The sequence below is a fragment of the Sminthopsis crassicaudata genome, chromosome 2, assembly GCF_048593235.1.
Source record: "Sminthopsis crassicaudata isolate SCR6 chromosome 2, ASM4859323v1, whole genome shotgun sequence".
NCBI lineage: Eukaryota > Metazoa > Chordata > Mammalia > Dasyuromorphia > Dasyuridae > Sminthopsis > Sminthopsis crassicaudata.
The window spans coordinates 533202695-533224395 of NC_133618.1; the positions used below are offsets into that span (position 1 = coordinate 533202695).

Genomic DNA, 21701 nt, shown 5'->3' on the forward strand with positions numbered 1-21701 from the left:
ATCTGACTATATTCCATAAATCCAGTTGTTCCCCATTATCCCCAGGATTATATATCAAATCCTGTTTCACTTTTAAGTCCTTCATAACTTAGCTCCTTCCTTCCTTTCCATTCTTTTTACACTTCATTCTCATATATTCCTTGTGACAATGGCTTCTTTGGTGTTCTTTGAATACAACACTCCATCTCCTGACTGCACACATTTCTGTTGCCCATGTCTGGAATGTTCTCCCTCTTGGCTTTCCTGACTTCCTTTAATGAGTCAGCTACAGTCCAACTTTCCACAAGAAATCATTTCCATCCTTCTTAATCTTAAAATTACTTCCAAAAAATTATCTTTCGTATATCTTGCTTATGTATAGTTATTTGCATGGTTTTTCTCCCTGTGGATTAAGAGCAAGGACTATTGGTCAGGTTTATTTGTTTGTTGATAAATGTCCAGTACGCCATATCCAATAAGTGCTTAATAAACTCTGCTGACAAGCTGACAATGGAGAGTCAGTAAAGTAAGTTGAATAGGTTAATAACATGGTCAGATCTGTACTTAAGAAGAATTCTTTGGAAGCAAAATGTACAATGGCCAAATTGAGTAGAGGTTTAAATCAGTAAACCCTATTAAAAGGCTATTACAATAAGCTAAGTGAGAAGCAGTAAAGCCTTGAATGGAAACTGTTTGAGTAAATAAGAGATTGGAAAATTTTTGTGAAGATAGAAATACCAAGATTTGGAAACTGATTCGAAATGTGAAATGAGAATGAGGAGTAAAGGATAATGAGCATGTGAAACTGGGGAGATGGTGGTGCAGCTTTTTAAGAAGAGACAAGTATGAATAAGGGGAGGTTTTTTTTGGGGGGTGAAGATAATGAGCTCTGCTTTGAACATGTTACAAAGTTTGTATAATCTCTAAGCTCTAAATGAGTACAGATGCTGTAGAGGAGATTGCTGCTTCAAAAATTTGTGTTGGACTAGATCTCTAAGACCCTTTCTAACTGAAACTGTAAGACTCTCTCATTAGAATATAACTCATCTATAACTACTAAAAAAATCCAGAAAACCCAGCAACATCAGAGAAGTACTCTCATCCATTGACATCTATGCTAAAGACATCTTTGGGATTTCATTGGTCTGACATGAGATATGATGGCCTAAAGCATATGCAGAAGATGAACTAGACTCTGGAACAGGTGAAGTGAAGAAAGAACAAGCTTAAAACTTGACAAAGATGTTGCAATAAAAGTAGTAATAACAGTCAACAATGCTTTTTTCCCCTGAGGCAATTGGGGTTAAGTGACTTGCCCAGGGTCACACATCTAGGAAGTATTAAGTATCTGAGATCAGATTTGAATTCAGGTCCTCCTGACTTCAGGCCTGGTACTCTATCCACCGTGCCACCTAGCTGCCCCAACATTAGTGCTTTTCAAAAAACTCTTTTGAGGTAGACAGGAATCTTTCCATTTTATTGAGAGACACAGATAATTAGTGGCTGAAGCAAGACAAATTCAGATCTTCCTTACTCCAAGTCCAATACTCAAACCACCAGAACACAAAGCAAAAACTTTTTTCAGGCTTTCTTCAGATCACACCCTAAACACTTGACACATTATGAACCTAACCATTACTCATAACAAATACATGCCTATAAATTAAAACAATAGATCACAAATTAAAACAAAAGTGAAATAACTCACCTTAACAAAATTTCCTTTAAGAAAGTAGATTGAAGGACCATACAAATGCCAACAATAACATCTATTGGATTCTTTTTTCTTTTTCATGATTTGTACTCATTTACCAATCACATTTTGGGTTAGAATACTTTTGTTTCTTTTATTTTTATTTTATTTTATTTTTAGGCTGGAGTTAAGTGACTTGTCCAGGGTCACACAGCTAGGAAGTGTTAAGTGTCTGAGACCAGATTTGAACTTGGGTCCTCTTGAATTCAGGGCTGGTGCTCTATCCACTGCGCCATCTAGCTGCCCCTGTTTCTTTGATTTTTAAAGGAAAAAGGCAGCTTTCTTCATTTGAAGGTTTGATCAGCAACAATCCTTCATGTCTGTAAAATTCTTTATGCAGCACAGTCATGTGTTAATTATGTTTTTGCCATTCTCTACCCCTTGAGAATTGGGTCTAATGTCACATAACAGAATTAAGCCTCACACTCAGGGTCATTCCAGTGCTCAAACAGAAATCAATATTGGTAAATAAGTAAAATAAGTATTTTATCAGTCTTTTGGTAGAGCTAGAAATTGATGGAATCTATTTAGAAAATTATTTGGCAATATACAAGAAGACATAAAAAAAATACTGTGCCCAGACTCCTTACTCCCTCATTCTTAGCTTCTTTAGCACATTTTGTTTTTGTCTATCTCCATTCTCTGGTATAGCACCTAACATTTTATAGACACTTTGAAAATGTTTGCTAAATTAAGTTTTTTGACCCAGTAATCCCACTGTTAGTTATATACAAGGGAAATTGATAAAGTGGGATGGGCTGGAAATATTAACATCTACAAAAAAACCTTTATTTGATAGAGCAAAAGAACTAGAGATTTTCTATAAGTTCATGATTAAGCAATGGATAAACAAAGTATAGGATAGAAGTTATTGGAATATTACTTGTACCACTGAAAATGACAAGTATGAATATAAAGAATTACATAAAGATGTGTACAGAATATTGCCAAGTGAGACAACACATAAACATTGACAATAACTAGATTTAAAAAACAGAAAAATCTAATTAACATAAAGATTAGAAAAATCTCAGCAAACAACAGAGCAAATAAAATGTTAATTTTTTTAGGCAAGGTAACATTTTATTTGCCTTTAGCAAACTGTAAACATTTTGGAATTTGTGGCTTATGAATGAGAACTTTTGATTGAGATGGTTATTAAATCTGGAATGACATTTATAACCACCATCAGTACCACAACTAACAAATTAGGAATTCTAACATCTCAGATCTCAAGATAGCATTCCTAGAAGTAGATCAAAGGATAAACAACCTTTGAAATACTTAGTATCATAAACAGGGCTAAATAAGATCAGTCGTTATCAGTGAAAGGCTCAGATAGAGCAAGAAGAGCTGAAAAACAAAATCAAAAATGAAGAGGAAGAGAGCATACTTACATTGGTATTACAGAGCTTGTATTGTCGGTAAGCTCCAATGCACATGATCTCTGTAGATCGGTGAGGCTGAGAAAAGCTATGGGGTGGACGAAGAGATGGACGGTGAGACCCTCCACCAGGACTGGTACTCACTTCCATGCCGTGGAATAGACTTGGAGTTGCAGGAAAACCCTGGACACGGGATAAAGGTGGCTGGTAAATAGAGGATTCTAAGGGTTGGAGTCTGGGCTGAGAGCCATGGCTGCCTTGGTAGAGATGCCTGCGCTGTACAGAAGGATTTGCTGGATGGTTGTAATGGGGACTACTTTCCCCATGGTATCTTTGATGCTGAGCTGACTGCCTCTGTCTCCGAAGCCTTTGGGGTGGTTGTCCAGTGTCCGTCTGCAGTGGCAATATGTATGGTGCTTTCCCATAGCCATATTTTCCAGGGGCAATGGGACTTCTGTTCCTGCTCCTAAACAGAAATAAAGGAAACAGTAGCTGAGATTTCTGTAGAATTTTTCAGTAAGCAGATCAGTGCCATTCAAGGATGGCAGGAAGTGGGCAAAAGGAAGACAAAAGCTTTCTTCATGAGCCTCAGGATTATCATCAGTTAAATTAATGGTTTGAATTTAATGTTATTTAAAATTCCTTCCAGCTTTAAATAATAACCTTCAAGCACTGGATTGCCTCACAACATCTACTAGACACTAAATAAGTCCCAGATCATGGAATTTGGATTTATGAAGACTTGGGTTCAAATCTTGCCTAAGAGATATACTAGTTGCTTAACTTTTCTAAACTTTAGTTTACTTCTCTGTAAATTAGATGATAGTGTCTATTTTACAAAATTGTTTTGAAGATTTAATAAGATTATGTAGGTAAGGAAAACACTTTCCAAACGTTAAGTCATTATATAAATGTCAGCAGCTGCTTCTGTTGCTATTTCTGCTATTATCAATCAATCAAAAAGCATTTATTAAAAACTATGACAGAAGAAACTAGTAAAGAAATCACTACAACAAACATTTACTAACAAATGACCATATACTACATTTATTAAGAATCTACAATACCAGTCATTGTGGTAGGGACAGGGGATACAAAACAACAACAATCCCAGCTCCTGACCTCAAGGACATTCTATCATGGACAAGAACAGGCACATATATAGCTACACATACAAAGACGAAGACTGATACAGTAGCCTGGGAACCAGAAAGATTTAGTTTTAATTTTTCCCTCTGATAAGCTGTGATCTACCAGGTTTGTTTTGCTTAAATATTCCTCAGTCTCTCTTCTCCCTTTCTCTTCTGGTTCTACATCTTTATCTTCTAACATAAGATTTGCACTTCTGGTGATCTATGGCTCTTCAAGGATCTATGACCAAGGGAGAAGATGTAGGGAAAAAAATGAGAAAAACCAAGACATGCTAACTATAATTACATTAATGGAAGACAATGAGGGTGAGGTTTTTGTTGTTGTTGATGATGTTGTTTTATTTTAATTCATTCAACTTGCTTTTCTTTCTTCCTATATCTTCTTTTTTTCCTAGTTTTCCTATCAGTAACATCACAATTCACTCAATAATGTCTCACTTCTGTAACCTTGAGTTGAATGCTGACTCCTTGCCCGATGTCACATTTTAAGGTAAGTTCTTTGGAGAGTTTGCCCTTGGCCCTTCTCTTTTTTTTTTTTCCCTATCATTTTGCAATCTCGCTTACTCTTACTGCTTCACTTAATACTCAAATATTTGTCTTCAGCTCTGACCTCTCTTAAATGTTAGACCCACATTTCTAACTGCCTACAAGTTATCTCCACCTGAAAGTTCCATTCCTTGTATGTAAAAAAAACAAACAAACAAAAAACAAAAAACAAAAACAACCCTGCTACTTCTGTCTACACCACCACCATTTATCCAAAAAGCATTGTTTGGAACCTTGAGCTATACTTGACTCTTTCTCCATTGATCTCATTTCTCACATCCAATTAGTTACCAAGTCATGTTCAGTTCTATCATAGCAAAAGATTTCATATTCATCTTTTCCTTATTTCCACTATAATCATACTTATATAGGGCTTCATCATTCCCCATCTTGAATATTTCAATGACTTTCTAATACCTTCCTACTTCCATTTTCTCATCCCTGTCATAGAGTCATTACACAAAGACCAATCATTCCCATTCATTTTTAACCTTCTTCTTTCTACTTTTTGGAATCCTTAACTTTCTTCAATATTCAACTCAAGTGGTACTTCCTATGGAAAGATTTCCTATTCTCCCTAACTGTTGGAGTTCTATTACTCCTGAAATAATCTTCACTAATCTACATAAATGTTGTATTCTTCCAGGAGAATGGAAGCTTCTTGAGGGCAGGTACTCCTCTATTTTTCATTTACTTTTGTGTCATTAGCACCTAGTATATCAATTTTCACTGTTTTCAATTTTCACTGTTTAAGATAAAAAAAACACTTTTTGAATTGTAATTTAATTAAATGCATATTTAACATCTGGTCTTATAATTCCTCTAATCAAATATTTTCAGGGTCCTCCTATTGCTCAGCAATTTAATTTTGAACTCCATTGCCCAAAAATCTAATAGTATTTATAATATCTTCTCAGCCCTATCACAACTTATTTACCTACATAATTTTTTTGTACAACCAACCTCAGCCATTTTCTGCCCCTGATAACCTTTTCTGTGACCCTATCTTCAAGTTTTTGTGCTTGCAATATATTTTTACCCACTACATCACTCAAGATCCATCCTTTAATCTCCCCCATAAAACTTCCTCAACCTATCTTGTTAATAAAGTCTTTCTCTCTTAATCTCATTTGGTATTTTATTTTTGATCCTTCTAATGGATTCATGTATTACTGCATGCTACAATTATCTGTATATTAAAGTTGTCTGCTGATTGAAATGTCCTCTGCAGCAGGGTCTTCATCTAATTTACACTACACTATTTCCTTAACAGAACATTCTATATATACAGGACATGCTTAATAAATGTTGAATTAAACTTAATAAAAATGCCTGAGAACAGAGCAAATTCACTGTCATAGACATAACCATATCATATATGATCTATATGTAATTCATTTTTGTAATTATTCATCCTAAATACTTCATTATATTCTAGATGACTGTGAAAATCCTCCTGGAAAGCATTGCTCTCATAAGCAAATACCTATAGGGACACAAGTTATATTGTCAATGTGGGAATTTGTTTCGCTGAACTATGAATATTTGTTATGAAGGTTTTCTATTTTTGGTATTATTGCTCATTCCAAGGGAGGAGTGGTGTGGGAGGAAAAGCTAACAAAGGCCTGTAAGAAAACAAACACTGCTTTAAAGGGAACACAAGTTTCTAACTTCAAAGTCAGATTTTTGCATTCATTAGTATTTCTCCAAGATGATGATTGAACTACCTCCTTTAGCTTGATAACAGCACAAATTTTTTGTAGTACTTTATAGTTTGGAAAGAACTGGACAAGTATTAGCATCCCTATTTTTTGCCAGTGAGGAAATCAAAGCCTAGAGTAAGAAAATTATTTGCCTACAATCATAAAGCAAGTTAATGACAAAGCACAGAATCTAGATCTCCTGATTCCAGGACCAAAGGTCTTTCCTTCCATTATATGTTTTTTTTTAAGTCTAGCTAATGTCTTGCATTTTTATATCAGTTATTTCTGGAAATAACTTCCTTTTCTTCTCTCTAAATTGAACCCTCCCTTGTAACAAAGAGCATTAAGCAAAAATACTTTATACAATTTTCCATTATATTATAATGGATAATGCATGCAACTTTGTGCCATTAGAACATTGTTATACTTCTCTATAGGGAAAGGGGAGTAATTTTGTATCTTCTTCAGGATTATTGCTAGAGTTTTAGTTTTTCAGATTGTTCAAAGTGAAATTTGCATTTACATTGTCACAATCTACATACATAATATGTATGTATATCTGTATCTACATGAACTGATTGTCCTTTTGTTCTTATTTCACTCCTGTTTCTTTGAATTCTTTATATGCATAACTTTAGTATTATAATATAATATATTATGCATAACATGATATAATCTATTATGTATAATAATAATCTATCATAGATATAATATTCTACTCTATTTATATAATTTTTGTCCACTCACCAACTAGTAAGCATATACCTTAATTTCTCATTTTTGTCATAATAAAAGTGTTTAATGAATAATTATATATGTATATATAAGATGAGTAATTTTGTATATATGTATTTAATATACATGGGTACATATACATAAATACACATATGCACCTGCCTATATTAATGTGAGTATATAGTATATATAAGTATATGTGAATAAAATGAACTGTGAAAGTTGTCTCACAAAATGGAGACAGTATTCTAAAGACTGAATAAAGGTCAGCTGTAGGCTGCAGGGCCAAGTTTTTTTCCTCCAGAGATCATGTGGTTTACAAGGAGTGGGACCATAAAGCCCTTTTCTTTGTGAGACTAAGTTGGGGCCTCCTTGGCACTGAAGCTCCCATATAAGGTAACTTAGTCATCCCAAAGATGGGGTTGGGTTAGAAAAGTTTCCTCATTTATGATTTAGAGCGTGAGGTCATTTGTCCTGGCTAATCAGGGCAAAGATCCAGCCTATAGATAGTGTTAGCCCAGACCCCTATATAATTCCTGTCTGTTAACTGGGCCTTCCCTCTCCTTGCCTAACTGTTTATGGGGAGGGAGCTGCCCTTTCTCCTGAGATCATAATAAAATTCCTTTCTGCTTTGGCCTTGAGAAATCTCCTTAATTTATTTGATTTATTTGAGCCAGTGGTCTTGTCCCACACATATGTCACATACCTATTTATTAAATATTGATATAGATATAAACATAGATCATATAGATATAGGTATAAATATACATACTGTTCTGCCCTTGACTTCCTTGGGTATAAGCCCCACAGGAGGATCGCTGAGCTAAAAGACATGGACAGTTTGATCACTTGTCAATCTTGTTGCATAATTACAAATTGATATCCAGAATGATTGGACCAATTTACAATGCTTTTAAAAGGAAACACGTATGCCTCACCTTCTCCAACATGACCATATCTTTTTGGTCATCTTCATCAATGTGCAGGATATGAAGCAAATCCTCAGAGTTTTGCTTTTTTTTTTTTTTAATTTGGATTCCTTTATTAATGATTTAAAACATGTTTTCATATGGTTCTTTACAGTTTGCAATTCTTTTGAAATCAGTTGGTAATATTTTTGACCATTTATTTATTGGGGAATGACTTACAATTATAGAGTTGCATAATTCCCTATGTATTTTAGATTAATTTATCTTTTCTCAATGATATATGATGTAAGTATTTTCCCCACTTAGTTTTTCTTCTAATTCTATCTTCACTAATTTTGTTTTACAAAAGACTTTTAATTTCATATAATTGAAATTGTCTATTTTTTCTTTTATGATTGCTTTTCTCACTTGTTTGGAAAAGTTAGTCCTTTCTGTTCCCTTATTTTTATTACATGACTTTTAATATTCAGGTAATATATTTATTTGGAACTCATTATATTTGTTGCAAGATGTTGGTCTAAACTTAACTTTGCCAAACTAAGCTTCATTTTCCCCAGTACTTCTTGTGAAATAGAGAGTCTTCTCCCTAGTAATTTATGTTCTTGGCTTGATCAAACATTGGACTACTCTTTTCCATTGTTTCTGTTTCTTGCAAATGTAGTCTATTGATTGACCCTGCTATTTTAAAAACAGCAATAAATATTTCTTATAACTAGTCCTTTATAACACAGTTTGAAATTTGATAATGCTATGCCCCCTCAATTTTAACTTTTAAAAATTACTTTCTTTGAGATCCTAAAATTTTTTGTTTTTCCAAATGATTTTAATGTAATATCCCCCTTTATGATTTTATTGGGATGACACTATGTAAGTTATCTTAGATTATGTTTTTAAATAATACTAATATAGCTCAATCCTAAGCAATATATTTCTTTATAACTATAAAGAGAGTTTTTCTTGTAATAATATAAATCTTGCATGTGTCTTGGTAGTTTGACATCCAAGTATTTTCTGACTATTGTGAATGGAATTTGTATTATAATTTCTTCTTAAGTTTTATTCGTATTGTATAGACAGGGTAATGGTTTCTATGGATTTGTTTTGTATCCTACTACTTTACTGACGCTATTCATAGTCTCAATTAGTTTCTTCCATTGTCCTGCTTCTTGACCCAGAATCACCTTGGCCTTATCACCTATGGTCTCCATGAAGTTAGCAAAATGTTCTTTAAAAGATAGCCATATTGAACTGGAGATGGAAACCAGTACACAATATAAATTATTGGCCTTTAAGAAGTTTCCCATCATCAAAAGAGTCATCAAAGAATTTAATGAGATGTGAAACATTTTAGGACTGTCAAAAGTTTAGGAATGAACTTCACCTCCAACTCCTGTAGAAGCTTTAAAAATAAATTATGATCATATCCAACTCCTGGCTCTCTATGCTAATTAATGGCTGCATTGCTGGAAAAATTCTAGAAAATTTAAATAACCTGCTATAGTTGGCTATAGGAGCAACCATCTTCAGTCTGTGTCAGATAAATATTGTTGCCTGTGGTCTAGGCTAGAGAACATGGAGTAGGAATATACTTGAAGAGTAAGGAAGAAGTATTTCTGGAAGGCACACAAATAAACTACAATATGAATAACAGGCAACTGACCAATAATAAAAATATACTGCAGACTTCAAAAGAACATTTAAGTTCTTTAAGTTGGCATTTAAGCCAAATTATCAGTCCAGTGACACTCAATTCATTTATTCAAAAAAATATTAACTATCCAATATGTGCCAATGTGCTAGTCACTAAGGAAACAAAGACAAAGCAGTGCACAGACTCAATGAGCTTATATTGTTTTAGGAGGAAACAACCTGCATCATGTAAGTGTAATGGTAGGTAATAAGGGGAGGCGCCAAACTGCTGGACTTCAGGCTGCAGAAGTCATTCCATGGAGTATAGAGGATAAGCTTGCAATCTTGAGCTACTTCTGATGACACATATGATTTAACCTCTTCTTCAAAGGCAATAAAAAAAATAAATTTAAAGGGAAAAAAGGCAATCATGACCGAAAGCTTTTGATTAGTCTATAGTTCCCACAACTGGGGGAAGGAATACATTAGAGGAATAGGGATAGGAGGAATTGCAAATCAATACAAAGTAATTTGGGCAGAGGAAGCTCTAACAACTAAGGGATGATAGGGAAGACCTCTGCAAGAGATGGCAGTTGAGATGAGTTTTGAAGAAACAAAAGACACTTAAGAAAAGCTAAGTAACACATCACTTATCCTGGAGTCAGGAGTATATTCTGACAGCCTCAGATACTTACTAGCTGTGTGATTCTTTGCAAATCGCTTAACCCTATTTACCTCAGTTTCTTCATCTGTAAAATAAGCTGAAGAAGGAAATGGCAAGCCACTCTAGGATTTTCACTAAAAAAAAACTCCAAAGGGGATGACAAAGAGCTGGACACAACTGAAAATGATTGACCAACAACAACAATGAAATGATAAAGTTTTCTAATAGCGACAAATTGCATCATCCTCAAGACTTCAATAAAACCCAACCATAAAACTTGATCATTGCACATTTCTACTGTAATGCCAGAGAAACTGAGCAAGATAGAGATTAGAGAATATTTAATAGTTTATTAAATGGAGAGATATACTGGGATCAAATGGATCCATTGTTTGCTCCCAGGGCTGAATGAAACTATCCTCTCCAAGAATCTAGCCAATAATTAGAGTTCTCAATGACATATATAAACATGGCTCAGATGCAGAGGGTAGACTGAGGCAGGGGCTGAGTCAGTGTACTGAGAACCTGAATGGGATTCTGACAAGGTGGGGTGAGCCACCAGAGATGGGATGACATAATCGGGGGAGGCACCCCAGACATGGGGAGAGGCATTTTGATAAAACGGTATCTGACATTCTGATAGCTTGGGATGGGGAGAGGCATTCTGATATTCTAAAACATAAGATCTTTTATCCTTATCAAGTATTCTGATAGGGGAGGTTTTGCAGAACTGAGAAGATGGGAAACCGAGGCAAGACTGAGTCAGGATAATTAGGGAAACTGAGTCAGGACAATAGAAGAGAACTGTGGCATAACACTACCAAAATATTTCATAGGTACATCAAACTTAATGTATTCAAAACAGAACTCATTATTCTCCCTAATAAACCTACTCATTTGTCAAACTTTCCTTCCTGCAGGAGTGGCCCTTTCTAGGTTAGGATAAATGTTTCAAAGGTCCTTTTCAATTCTAGGTCTGTGGTCCTAAAAATAACTTTTCATCTTTAAATGGCATTCTAAGTTTTGCAAAGTCCTTTCCTTACAACTCTGTGCGATAGTAGTCCAAATGTTAATATCCCCTTTCTTCAAACAAGGAAACTGAAGCTCAAAGAGATTAAGTAATTTATCCATTTGAAACCAGCTCTCTCCCTCAACCCCCAGGATTCTTTCTCCCTGCAACAAAGAGAAAGGCCATTACCTCATTCTTGAAGATTTAAGGCATTGCCAATTATAGAGAGGCAGTACTGGCAATATAAAATGCAGCTCATATACCAGTTTTGGGGATAAAGAGAAAGTGTGCTGGATGAGAAGTTTAGAGGCATGGATTCTCTACTATTTTAACCATCCCAAGTCCTAGACTAGCAGAACTCTTGAGTGATTAGAGTTCCCAGTAATTGAGTGGTAGAAGAAAAGAGAGAGGGAAAGCCCCAACACAAGATAACCTCAAGAATGGAAAGAAGCAGGCCAATAAACTAATGAGCTGGAGAGGACTAGGGGGTGAGGTTTTGTGAAAGGCAAAATGCCACATTCCAAGAAGTAGTTATAGGAAGAAAGGTCCAAATATTCAGCTGTAAGGTAAGTAACAAATTAGAGGATCAAGTTGGACTTTGAGAAACAGATTGTTAATTACCATTAAGGATTCAAAGGACAAATGTGTGTTTTAAACCAAGCTGTTCTTGGCCAGACCCCACCTTCCAGTCTTCCTCAAATGCCCTTCAACTGGAAAATTTCATTTGTCCTATCTTCATTTCCCTTCATGGAATCATTGATGGAAAAGTAAAATCAAGGGACAAGTAAAAAAAAATAATAAAAAAGTAGAATAGACTAGAAAAAATCTCTGATCATTCCATATATGTACTATTATAACTGTGTTCAAGAGTTTTATGGGATGGCCTCATGTAAATAAGTGCATTAAATAATAAACAATAGATTGACTTAATTTGAAATGTTGATTTCCTTCCTCTGGAAGTCTTCCTCACCCAACCTACCACTGAAAAGAAACTTGAAAGGACCACAGCTAATTATTAACATCTTTAACACTAATTGTGCCTTCATTCTTAGGTGATATGTATCATTTTGTATGAAAACATACTGGACTATTTATTTTGCCTTAAAGCACATTTCAGCTAATTAATCCTGGCAAACCTCCCAACTAGACTAATGATGGAAGTAGGCCCTATGCCACTTTACCAGATGTAATGAAAAGCTTAATTTTTTTTAAAAAAGAAAGAAAAGTTGGATGTAATAAGCCTTTTTGTTTCTTGGGGAAGGCCAGGTAAAATGCATGAGGTCACACAAAATTGAAAGAAAGAACTGCTCTAATTCTTTGCAAGATTCCTTTTTAAAAAATATATTGTCAAAACAGATGAAAGATGTCTCTTTTTAGTCTTTGTTCTGAGCAGTGAAACAGTAATTATGAAAATAAGAGCAGCATAAATCTATATCTGAAAGAGATGGCTAGTAAATGATTTATTAAAGGAAAATCAAACAGCAAACCAATTTTTCCAATTATAAAAGATGATGGCTATTGTCTAAAAAGGAATTGTGCATGTGTAAGATATATAAATAAATGACTTATCTTTTTCAAAATTATTAATTTGTCTGTTCTTCACATTTAGAGATAGTGTGACTTCATTTTCTTTGTATATGTAGATCTTTTTTCTACTGAACAACTTATGAGCAATTAATATTTTCCAATTATTTAGGTCTATATTTATTTCTGCAAAGAAAGCTTTTTATAAGGATTAATATTTTTCCTGATTATATCACAGAAGATACACTATTACATGTTTTGTATTTTCAATAGTTATTTTTAATGGAATTTCTCTTACTCTTTTTTTTTCTTACTAACTCTTGCTGCTGGATTTTGTGACATAAAGAAAAGTTGTTGATATATGTAGTTTTTTGTTGAAGTTACTGCTTCAGTTCATTTTTTGTTTGACTCTAAGTTTAAATAAGTCCAATCTTCAAACAAGATATGTTTGCAGATATTTTGATATTTTTCCAAGGAAAATGATACATTTTCTGTGGCATTGGCAGAAAACAGACACATTTATGTACTTCTGGTGATATGAATTGTTGTAGCCATTCTAGAAAACAATGTGTAATTATGCCATCCAAAGTTATTAAACTATATACTATCTTTGTTGTATTAGTACTATGTCCAAAGAGAAAAAAGAAGAAAAAGACCAATATGAACAAAAATATTCATAAACATTCTTTTTTATTTGGGTAAAATAAAAAGAACTGGAAACTGAAAGTACCTATCAATTAGGGAATAACAACAAAATATGATATGCAGATATAGAGGAATTCTATTGTAGTATAAGAAATGATAAAGGGGGAGCTAGATGGTGCAGTGTATAGAGCACCAGCCCTGAACTCAGGAGGACCTAAGTTCAAATCTGGCCTCAAACACTTAGCATTTCTTAGCTTTGTGACCCTGGGCAAGTCACTTAACTCCAATTGCCCCAGCAAAATAAATAAATAAACAAACAAATTAAAGAATGAATAAAATGGACGAATAAGTGAATGAATAAATAAATAAATGATAAAGGAGGGCATTTCAGAAATATACGGAAAGATTTGTACAAATAGATGCAATGTGAAGTGATCAGAACCAGAATAATATTAGGATAATAACAAATTTGGAAATTTTAACTAGTCTGAGCAATGTCAACCATGATTCTAGAGGATTCTAGAGATCTAGAGACTCTAGGTCTAAATTCAGATCACAAAGAATGCTACTTACCTACTGACAGAGAGCTCATAGCACATTTTTGAATGTGACCAATATGTAAATTTGTTTTGTTTGAACATGTCTGCTGATGAGAATTTTGTTTTTCTTGTTCTTGGAAGAAGGAGAGAAGATAAAGGCTTAATTGGGAAAAAAAAGTTAATGAAAACAGTAGATTTTTTTTACATCGTTAACTAACTGAAGGGACAGGGCAAATAACAGTTGCTTCTGATATCAGATAAGCAGAATAAATAAAATTATGGATAAATTCATATGCAACTGTGAGAAAAAGCAAATTCTGAGATAAAGTGCATGGCACTAGTTTCTACTTGGACAGAAATACTCTTCTAGCTAAAAATATTAATAATTTGAATGGACCTAAAAAAGTTTCTCTACCTAGATAGAGTCTAACTGGCCACTGCAGGTGAGCCTTTCTAGATATACTATGGGTTTTACGTAGCAAATCCTAAATGTAGATAAAAATATCAATGTAGTCAGCCAGTCAATATTTCCAAACTTCTTAACTTCAAAATCTCATATGTTTGAAGAATCTATTCTTTCTCCTAGTAAACTAGTGGCTCTATATACTTTGAATATGTTTTGTAGGGAATCTAGGTAGCATAATGGTTAAAGTATTAGACTTTTAGTCAGGAAGACCTGAATTTAAATCCTGCCTCTTATACTGTATTATCACAGGCAAATCTCTTATCTTCTCAATCTCAGTATTCTAGTCTGGAAAATGAAAATAATAATAGTACCTACCTCACAGGGTTCTTTTGAAAATCAGATGAGATAACAGATTTTGTGATTTGCAAACCTAAAGCACCAAATAAGTGTAAGCTATTATTGTTTAATTACATGTGTATTTGTTGTTTCCCCTTACTGTTAAACAAACCCCTTGATCACAAACTGTTTGAGTTTTGTCTTTGTATGCATAGCATCCAGTATCTAAGAACTTAAAAAATACTTGTTGATGTTTTTCATTTTTACTTTTTAGATCAGAGTTAAGTGACTTGCCCAAGGTCACACAGCTAGCAAGTGTCTGAGGTCAAATTTGAACTCACATCCTCCTAACTCCAGGACTGATGTGTTATATACTGAGTCACCTCAGAACCCCAGCTTGTTGATTTATTGAATGCTGTTTATATCTCTGACTTTTTACAAAAGTCTGTTTGACAAATATATAAAACAAGCATTTTCTTTCCTTATAAGTGTTTAGAATCTTTGGGGGAGCAGTCTTTCAAATTGTTTCCTTGACAGTATTTGTAATGGCCATCATTGTATATATTTATAGTGTATATGTTTAGTGTCTGGAAATCACTCATTCTCTTAATCCCAAACCATTAGAAACATGGTAAGCAATAAAATGTCTGACATCAGAGGATTTTAGATCTGGAAAGTACCTTTGAGACCACCCACTCAAGACCATTTTACAGATAAGCAAAATGACACTGTGCCTTGGTTTGCCCAACGCCATGCTGGTAGTCACTAGCAGGGGTGGTATACAAACTCAGAAGAGTTCTTTGACTTTTAATCCAACTCTCTTTCTTCTGTGTCATATTGCAATAGCAAATAGCCAAAATGAAATTCAAAACCACATCTTCTGATGCAAGATATGTCAGGGTTTCTCCACACTGGTTCATGTAATTCTAGTTTTTCATATCATTGTAGTCAATGTTTCTAAATGTATTTCCCTCAAAATTTATCTCATATATTTGTGAGTCACTAGTATCTAAAATTTAGGATTTTTTCTACTCTATCATATAAGGAGATTCCTTACAACATGATGCTTACCTTCCACCAGTCTGATTTAATGATAAGAACATAAATCAGGAGAACTCGGTTTCAGCCCCAGAGCTACAACTATCTTACCCCATGACCTTGGAGATGTCATTTAATCTTAACATAATGAATCTGGATGAAAGGATTTTGAAAAATACAAGGTACCATATGACAGATAACATTTTAAAAAAATAACATGTTGGCTACCTTCCAATACTTCATTATGTGTGATCTTGTCCAGCTGCATGAGATGATTCCTGACTGCCTGTATCATTGATTTAGCCCAAATATGCAAACATATATCCAGTACTCAAAAATGACATTTGTTGGCTTACTAGATACCGGATTTGGTCCCAAATCAAGTCACTAAGTAAACAAGACTAAATGTTCCTATATTATGAGAAATGAGGCAACTTCCTAGGGGGAAGAAGCATTCTTTAGGTTGGCAACACAGAGGTCGGTGGTAGCTGGGAGAGGCAGGCACAAATGTGAGTCACTAATATCTAAATGTCAATGAATGACCAAACTTAAGTTCCTGTGGAATCTTTCTAGCCTCACGATGGAGTTACTGGATAGTATCCACATTATTTTAAAGGGGCCCTGGGATTCTACTTTGTATCCAAACTCAGGGCCTGGAATTCAACTTGCACTCACCTAGCCTTGCCTGGTATCACTGTAGGCAAAAGCAAGTGACTCATTATGGCCTGATGTGCAGAAAGTTGTGCTATATGAATAATAAATATTTTCCAAGTGAGTTCAGGAACTATTTGCCATAGAGAAAATGCAAAAATGGTTTCTCAAAATGGCAGGATATTGATGTGAAAACCAGTGAAATGAAAAGATGAAAAGAGGATGGAAGAAAGAAGAGAAAGAAGGATGAATGAGAAGTGTGGACAGAGAGAGAAAGAGAGAGACAGAGAATGAGAGAGACAGAGAGACAGAGAGATGGAGAGAGCAAGCACATGAAAAAAAAAATCCAAAGAGATAGATCTGTGGTACAGACCTTAATGTTTTGCCCTCCTTTCCAAAAAAACATTTTGGAGAGTTAGTTTTGTTTTTCAAAATATAAATATATATATTTAAGCATAAAACAAGAAATATTGTTCTAATTTTCAAAGTATTGTGTTGGAAACTGGGTATACAAAGATAATAAAACCATCTCAAGCTTCAAGGAGTTTATAATCTGATAATGTAGAGAATGTCCTCAAGTAAGCATAATAAAAGGTATGCTGTGGTAAGGAAAAAGGAATGACCCATATGAACTCCCCTAGGACAATCTGAAGAGGAAAGAATCCCTTTCAACTGTGGGAAGAATTGGCTTTTATGTTGGACCTTGAGAGGAGGGAGTTCAACATATGAAGGTGGAGGGGGAGAGTTTCCCAGAAATCCATTATGGACCTAGGAAATAATATAAGTGAACTTTTGAGCCCACTAAAGTCAATGAGTCATTTAGGAATTCTTTATCACAAGAGTTTTAACCTTTTAACTCATATGAAAAAGGAGGTAGAGTGATACAGTGAAAAGAATATTAGAGATAGAGTCAGAGAGCTTGGGCAAATCACTAAACATTTCTGGGTTTCAATTTCTCTATATGCAAAATGATGGGTTTGAACCATATGGATTCTAAGATTCCTTACACTTTATATCTATAATCCTATGAAATTAGCAGAAACAAAGTAGTTAGGGAGATAAATTTGAAATTCTAGATCTGACATGTGATGGCTGTGTCAGAGCCTGAACTAATTACTTAAATTTCCAATGCCATAAGCAACTAAGACTCTAATAAGTTGCAAAACCTATATCTGTCTTCATTAGCCTAGGTATAATCCTCAGTAGAACTCTCTGTATCAATGAAACCCCAAGTCTGGTCCAAGAAAAAAAAATCAGATCAAGTCAGTTCAAGTTCACTAGGGACAAGAGGTATAGATGACTCTAAAATACAAGAAGGGGCTGTTATATTGTCTTCATAATGAAAGAGAAAAATATTCCATAGATTCTTTGTTTGTGGGTTTCCTCTTCTTTTCTTCTAATTTAGAAGTTGGTGAATATAGTATTAGAAGTAATAGTAGCAAAAAGTAATAGCATTTATGTAGCAATTTAAGAGTGTGTGTGTGTGTGTGTGTGTGTGTGTGTGTGTGAAATTCTGATTAATCCTCACAAGAGCTCTATGAGATAGGTACTATTATTCTCCCCATTTTACAGATAAAACTGAAGCTGATATTTAAATGATTTACCTATAGTTACATACATAGTACCAGAAGCAGCATATGAACTCCAACCTTCCCGTTCTTATTTTCAATATTCTACCGAATATATTACATAGCAGAATAAGTTTCTGTCCTTCAGAATATGATGCTATAATGAAAAAAGTGACAGCTTCTCTTTCCAGGGATCTTGATCCAGAATCCTCCCTTTCTATGAGTCTTTCTAACAAATCAGCCCCATCACATAGTTGGCTGTTATGTCAGTATTCTTACATTATACAAATACACATACAGATCCTGCAAAGACCTCGACAAAACAATTCAAATAACTTCATTTACAGATGAGATCTGCAGATCTGAAGATCAGGAAAAAATAAGTAATGAGATTATACATTCTTAAATAATACATTCTTATGGAATACTGTGGTTAAAGCTAGAAGTACATATCCAAGGGACTTGTCAAATTTCCCAATCTATGCTATCATTTACCACGATATATGGCATATATATATATATATATATATATATATATATATATATATGGCATAATCAGGGGTTCCTAATATTTTTTATGTCCTGGACCCCTCTGATGTCTGGCAAAACCTATAGAGCCACTTCTCAATATGGCATATTAAATGTATAAAATATATTATATAAGATTACAGAGGAAAACATTTATATTAAAATTGTTATAATAGAATATTTTTTAAAAATACAAGTTCATGGAAATTGAGTAGATGCCCATCAGTTGGGAATGGCTGAATAAATAATGGCATATGAATGTAATGGAATATTGTTGTTCTACAAGAAATAATGAACAGCATGGGTAGGCCAAGCTAATTAAATAAAAATGACAATTCTACCTAAATTAATCTACTTAGTAGTGCCATAGCAATCTAACTCCCAAAAAATTACTTTATAGAGCTAGAAAAAAAATGTAACAATATTCATCTGGAAAAACAAAAGGTTAAGAATTTCAAAGGAATTAATGGAAAAAAACCCGTAAACAAAGGTGGTCTAGCTGTGTCAGACCTAAAATGATATTATGAAGAAGCAATCATCAAAATCATTTGGTACTGGCTAAGAAGTAAAGTAGTGAATCAGTGAAATAGATTAGATACAAGTCTAATCAATAACTATAGTAATTTAGTATTTGATAACCCAAAGATTCCATCTTCTGGGGTAAAAACTCACTATTTACCAAAAATTCCAGAGAAAACTGGAAAATAGTATGACACAAACTAGGCATTAACAACACCTAACACCCTATACCAAGATAAGGTAAAAATAGATCCCATGATTTACACATCAAGTGTGATACTTTAAACAAATTAGAAAAACAAGGGATAGTCTACCTTTCAGATCTGTGGAAAAGGAAGGAATTTATGGCCAAAGAAGAATTAAAAAACATTATGAAATGCAAAATGGATAGTTTTTTATTATATTAACTTAAAAAAGGGTTTAAATTAAAAAAAAAATCAATGCAGCCAAGATTAGAAGGGAACCAGAAAACTGGAGGGAGAGAGAATTTTACATCCAAGGTTTCTGACAAAGGCCTCATTTCTAAAATATAGAGAGAATTGAGTCAAATTTATAAAAATACAAGCCATTCTCCAATTGATAAATGGCCAAAGTATATGAACACACAATTTTCAAATGAAGAAATTAAAGCCATTTCTAGCCATATGAAAAAATGCACAAAATACTATTGATTAGAGAAATTTAAATTAAGACAACTCTGATGTACCACTTTACACCTCTCAGATTGGCTAAGATGACAAGAAAGAATAATGATAAACGTAAAGGAGAAGTGGGGAAACTGGGACACTAATACACTCTTGGTGGGGTTGTAAACTGATCCAACGATTCTGGAGAGCAATTTGAAATTATGCTATCAAACTGGGCATAACTTTTGTTTTGATACAGCAGAGATCCAAAGAGATCCTAAAAAAGAGAAAAGGACCCATATGTGCAAAAATGTTTATAGCAGCCCTTTTTATAATGACAAGGAATTGAAAAATGAGTGGATGTCCAACAATTGGAGAATAGCTGAGTAAATTAGGATATATGAATGTTATGGAATATTATTGTTCTATAAGAAACAACCAGCAAGATGATTTCAGAAAGGCCTGGAGAGACTTACATGAACTGATACTGAGTGAAATGAACAGAACCAGGAGATCATTGTCCATAACAATGTATGATGTAATATGATGTGATGATCAACTGTGATGGACATGGCTCTTTTCAACAATGAGGTGATTCAGGCCAATTCCAATAGACTTGTGATGAAAAGAGTCATCTGCATCTAGAGAGAGGACTATGGAAACTGAATGTGGAAAACAACATAGTATTTTCACTTTTCATGTTGTTGTTTGCTTGTTTTTTATTTCCTTTCTTGTGTTTCTTTCCCTTTTGATATGACTTTATTGTTTTTTTTTTCCTTTTTAATCTGATTTTTCCTGATCAGTATGATGAATATAGAAATATATTTAGAAGAAGTTCACATGTTTAACCTGTATCAGATTGTTTGCTATCTTGGGGGCAGGAAGAGGGAGAAAAGTTTGGGGCACAAGGTTTTTCAAAGGTGAATGTTGAAAATTATATTTGCATGTATTTAAAAAAATAAAATGACATTTACTGAAAAACTAAAATAAAATACAAATCCATAGATCCCAAATTAAGAATCTTGGGTATAAAGGGAAGAATACTGAATGTATAATCAATTAAATTAACCTCAGTTAAAACCTAGCCTTTACTTGCTACCTGTGAGACTTTAAGCAATTCACTTTCTATTCTTGGGTCTTTGTTTTTTCTGCTATAATAATATTTTAAGTTGGTCTCTTTCAGAGTCTTAATATTGATGCTATTTCCAGTTAACTCCAAGAAGATGATGCCAATACCTTTATAAATACTGGAGTTACTGTTCCTTTTCTTACTAACCAGTAAGATAAAGGAAACTGAGGGAAACTGAGTTAATGACTTCTTCAAGGACACACAGCTAATAAGTGTCTGAGGCCCTATTTGAACTAAAAAAGATGAATTTTTCTGACTCTAGGCCTAACATTCTATCCACTATACAACCTACCTAACCTTGCTACCTCACTGCATCTTTTTCCCTCAGTTACCCAGTAAAATCATTTTCTCACATGATAATGCTCCATATTTTATCTTGTTCTGACTAAAACAAAGCTATTTACAAATACCACCATGAATATTTCTCAAGTACTTCAGGGATAATGAAACACTCTGGTACTTAATCGTGTCAGTTCTAGGCATCTTAGTTTGGGAAAAACACTGATAAGCCAGAGAACCCCCAAGAAGAGAACAACCTGGCTGATAAAAGCCTTGAGCTCATGTCATATGAGGACCATATCATATGTAAGAACTAGGCTGTTGTATATATTCTCTTCTTGTGAAGAATGCAAGTTCCTTGAAGGCAACAGGCCCATTTTATCTCTGAATCTGTAGTGTCTTGCGTGATATCTGGCACAACAAATAAATG

The 21701-nt window shown here is 34.1% G+C and overlaps 1 protein-coding gene across 1 annotated transcript in view; it reads right to left on the reverse strand.

Moving 5' to 3' along the window:
- The window catches only part of THSD4 (thrombospondin type 1 domain containing 4), a 934909-nt gene that overhangs the window by 695766 nt on the left and 217442 nt on the right, over positions 1-21701 (reverse strand). Inside the window, exon 5 of the mRNA XM_074294657.1 lies at positions 3130-3583. Within this exon, the coding sequence (XP_074150758.1) occupies positions 3130-3583 (454 nt within the window). The remainder of the gene's footprint in view (positions 1-3129; positions 3584-21701) is intronic.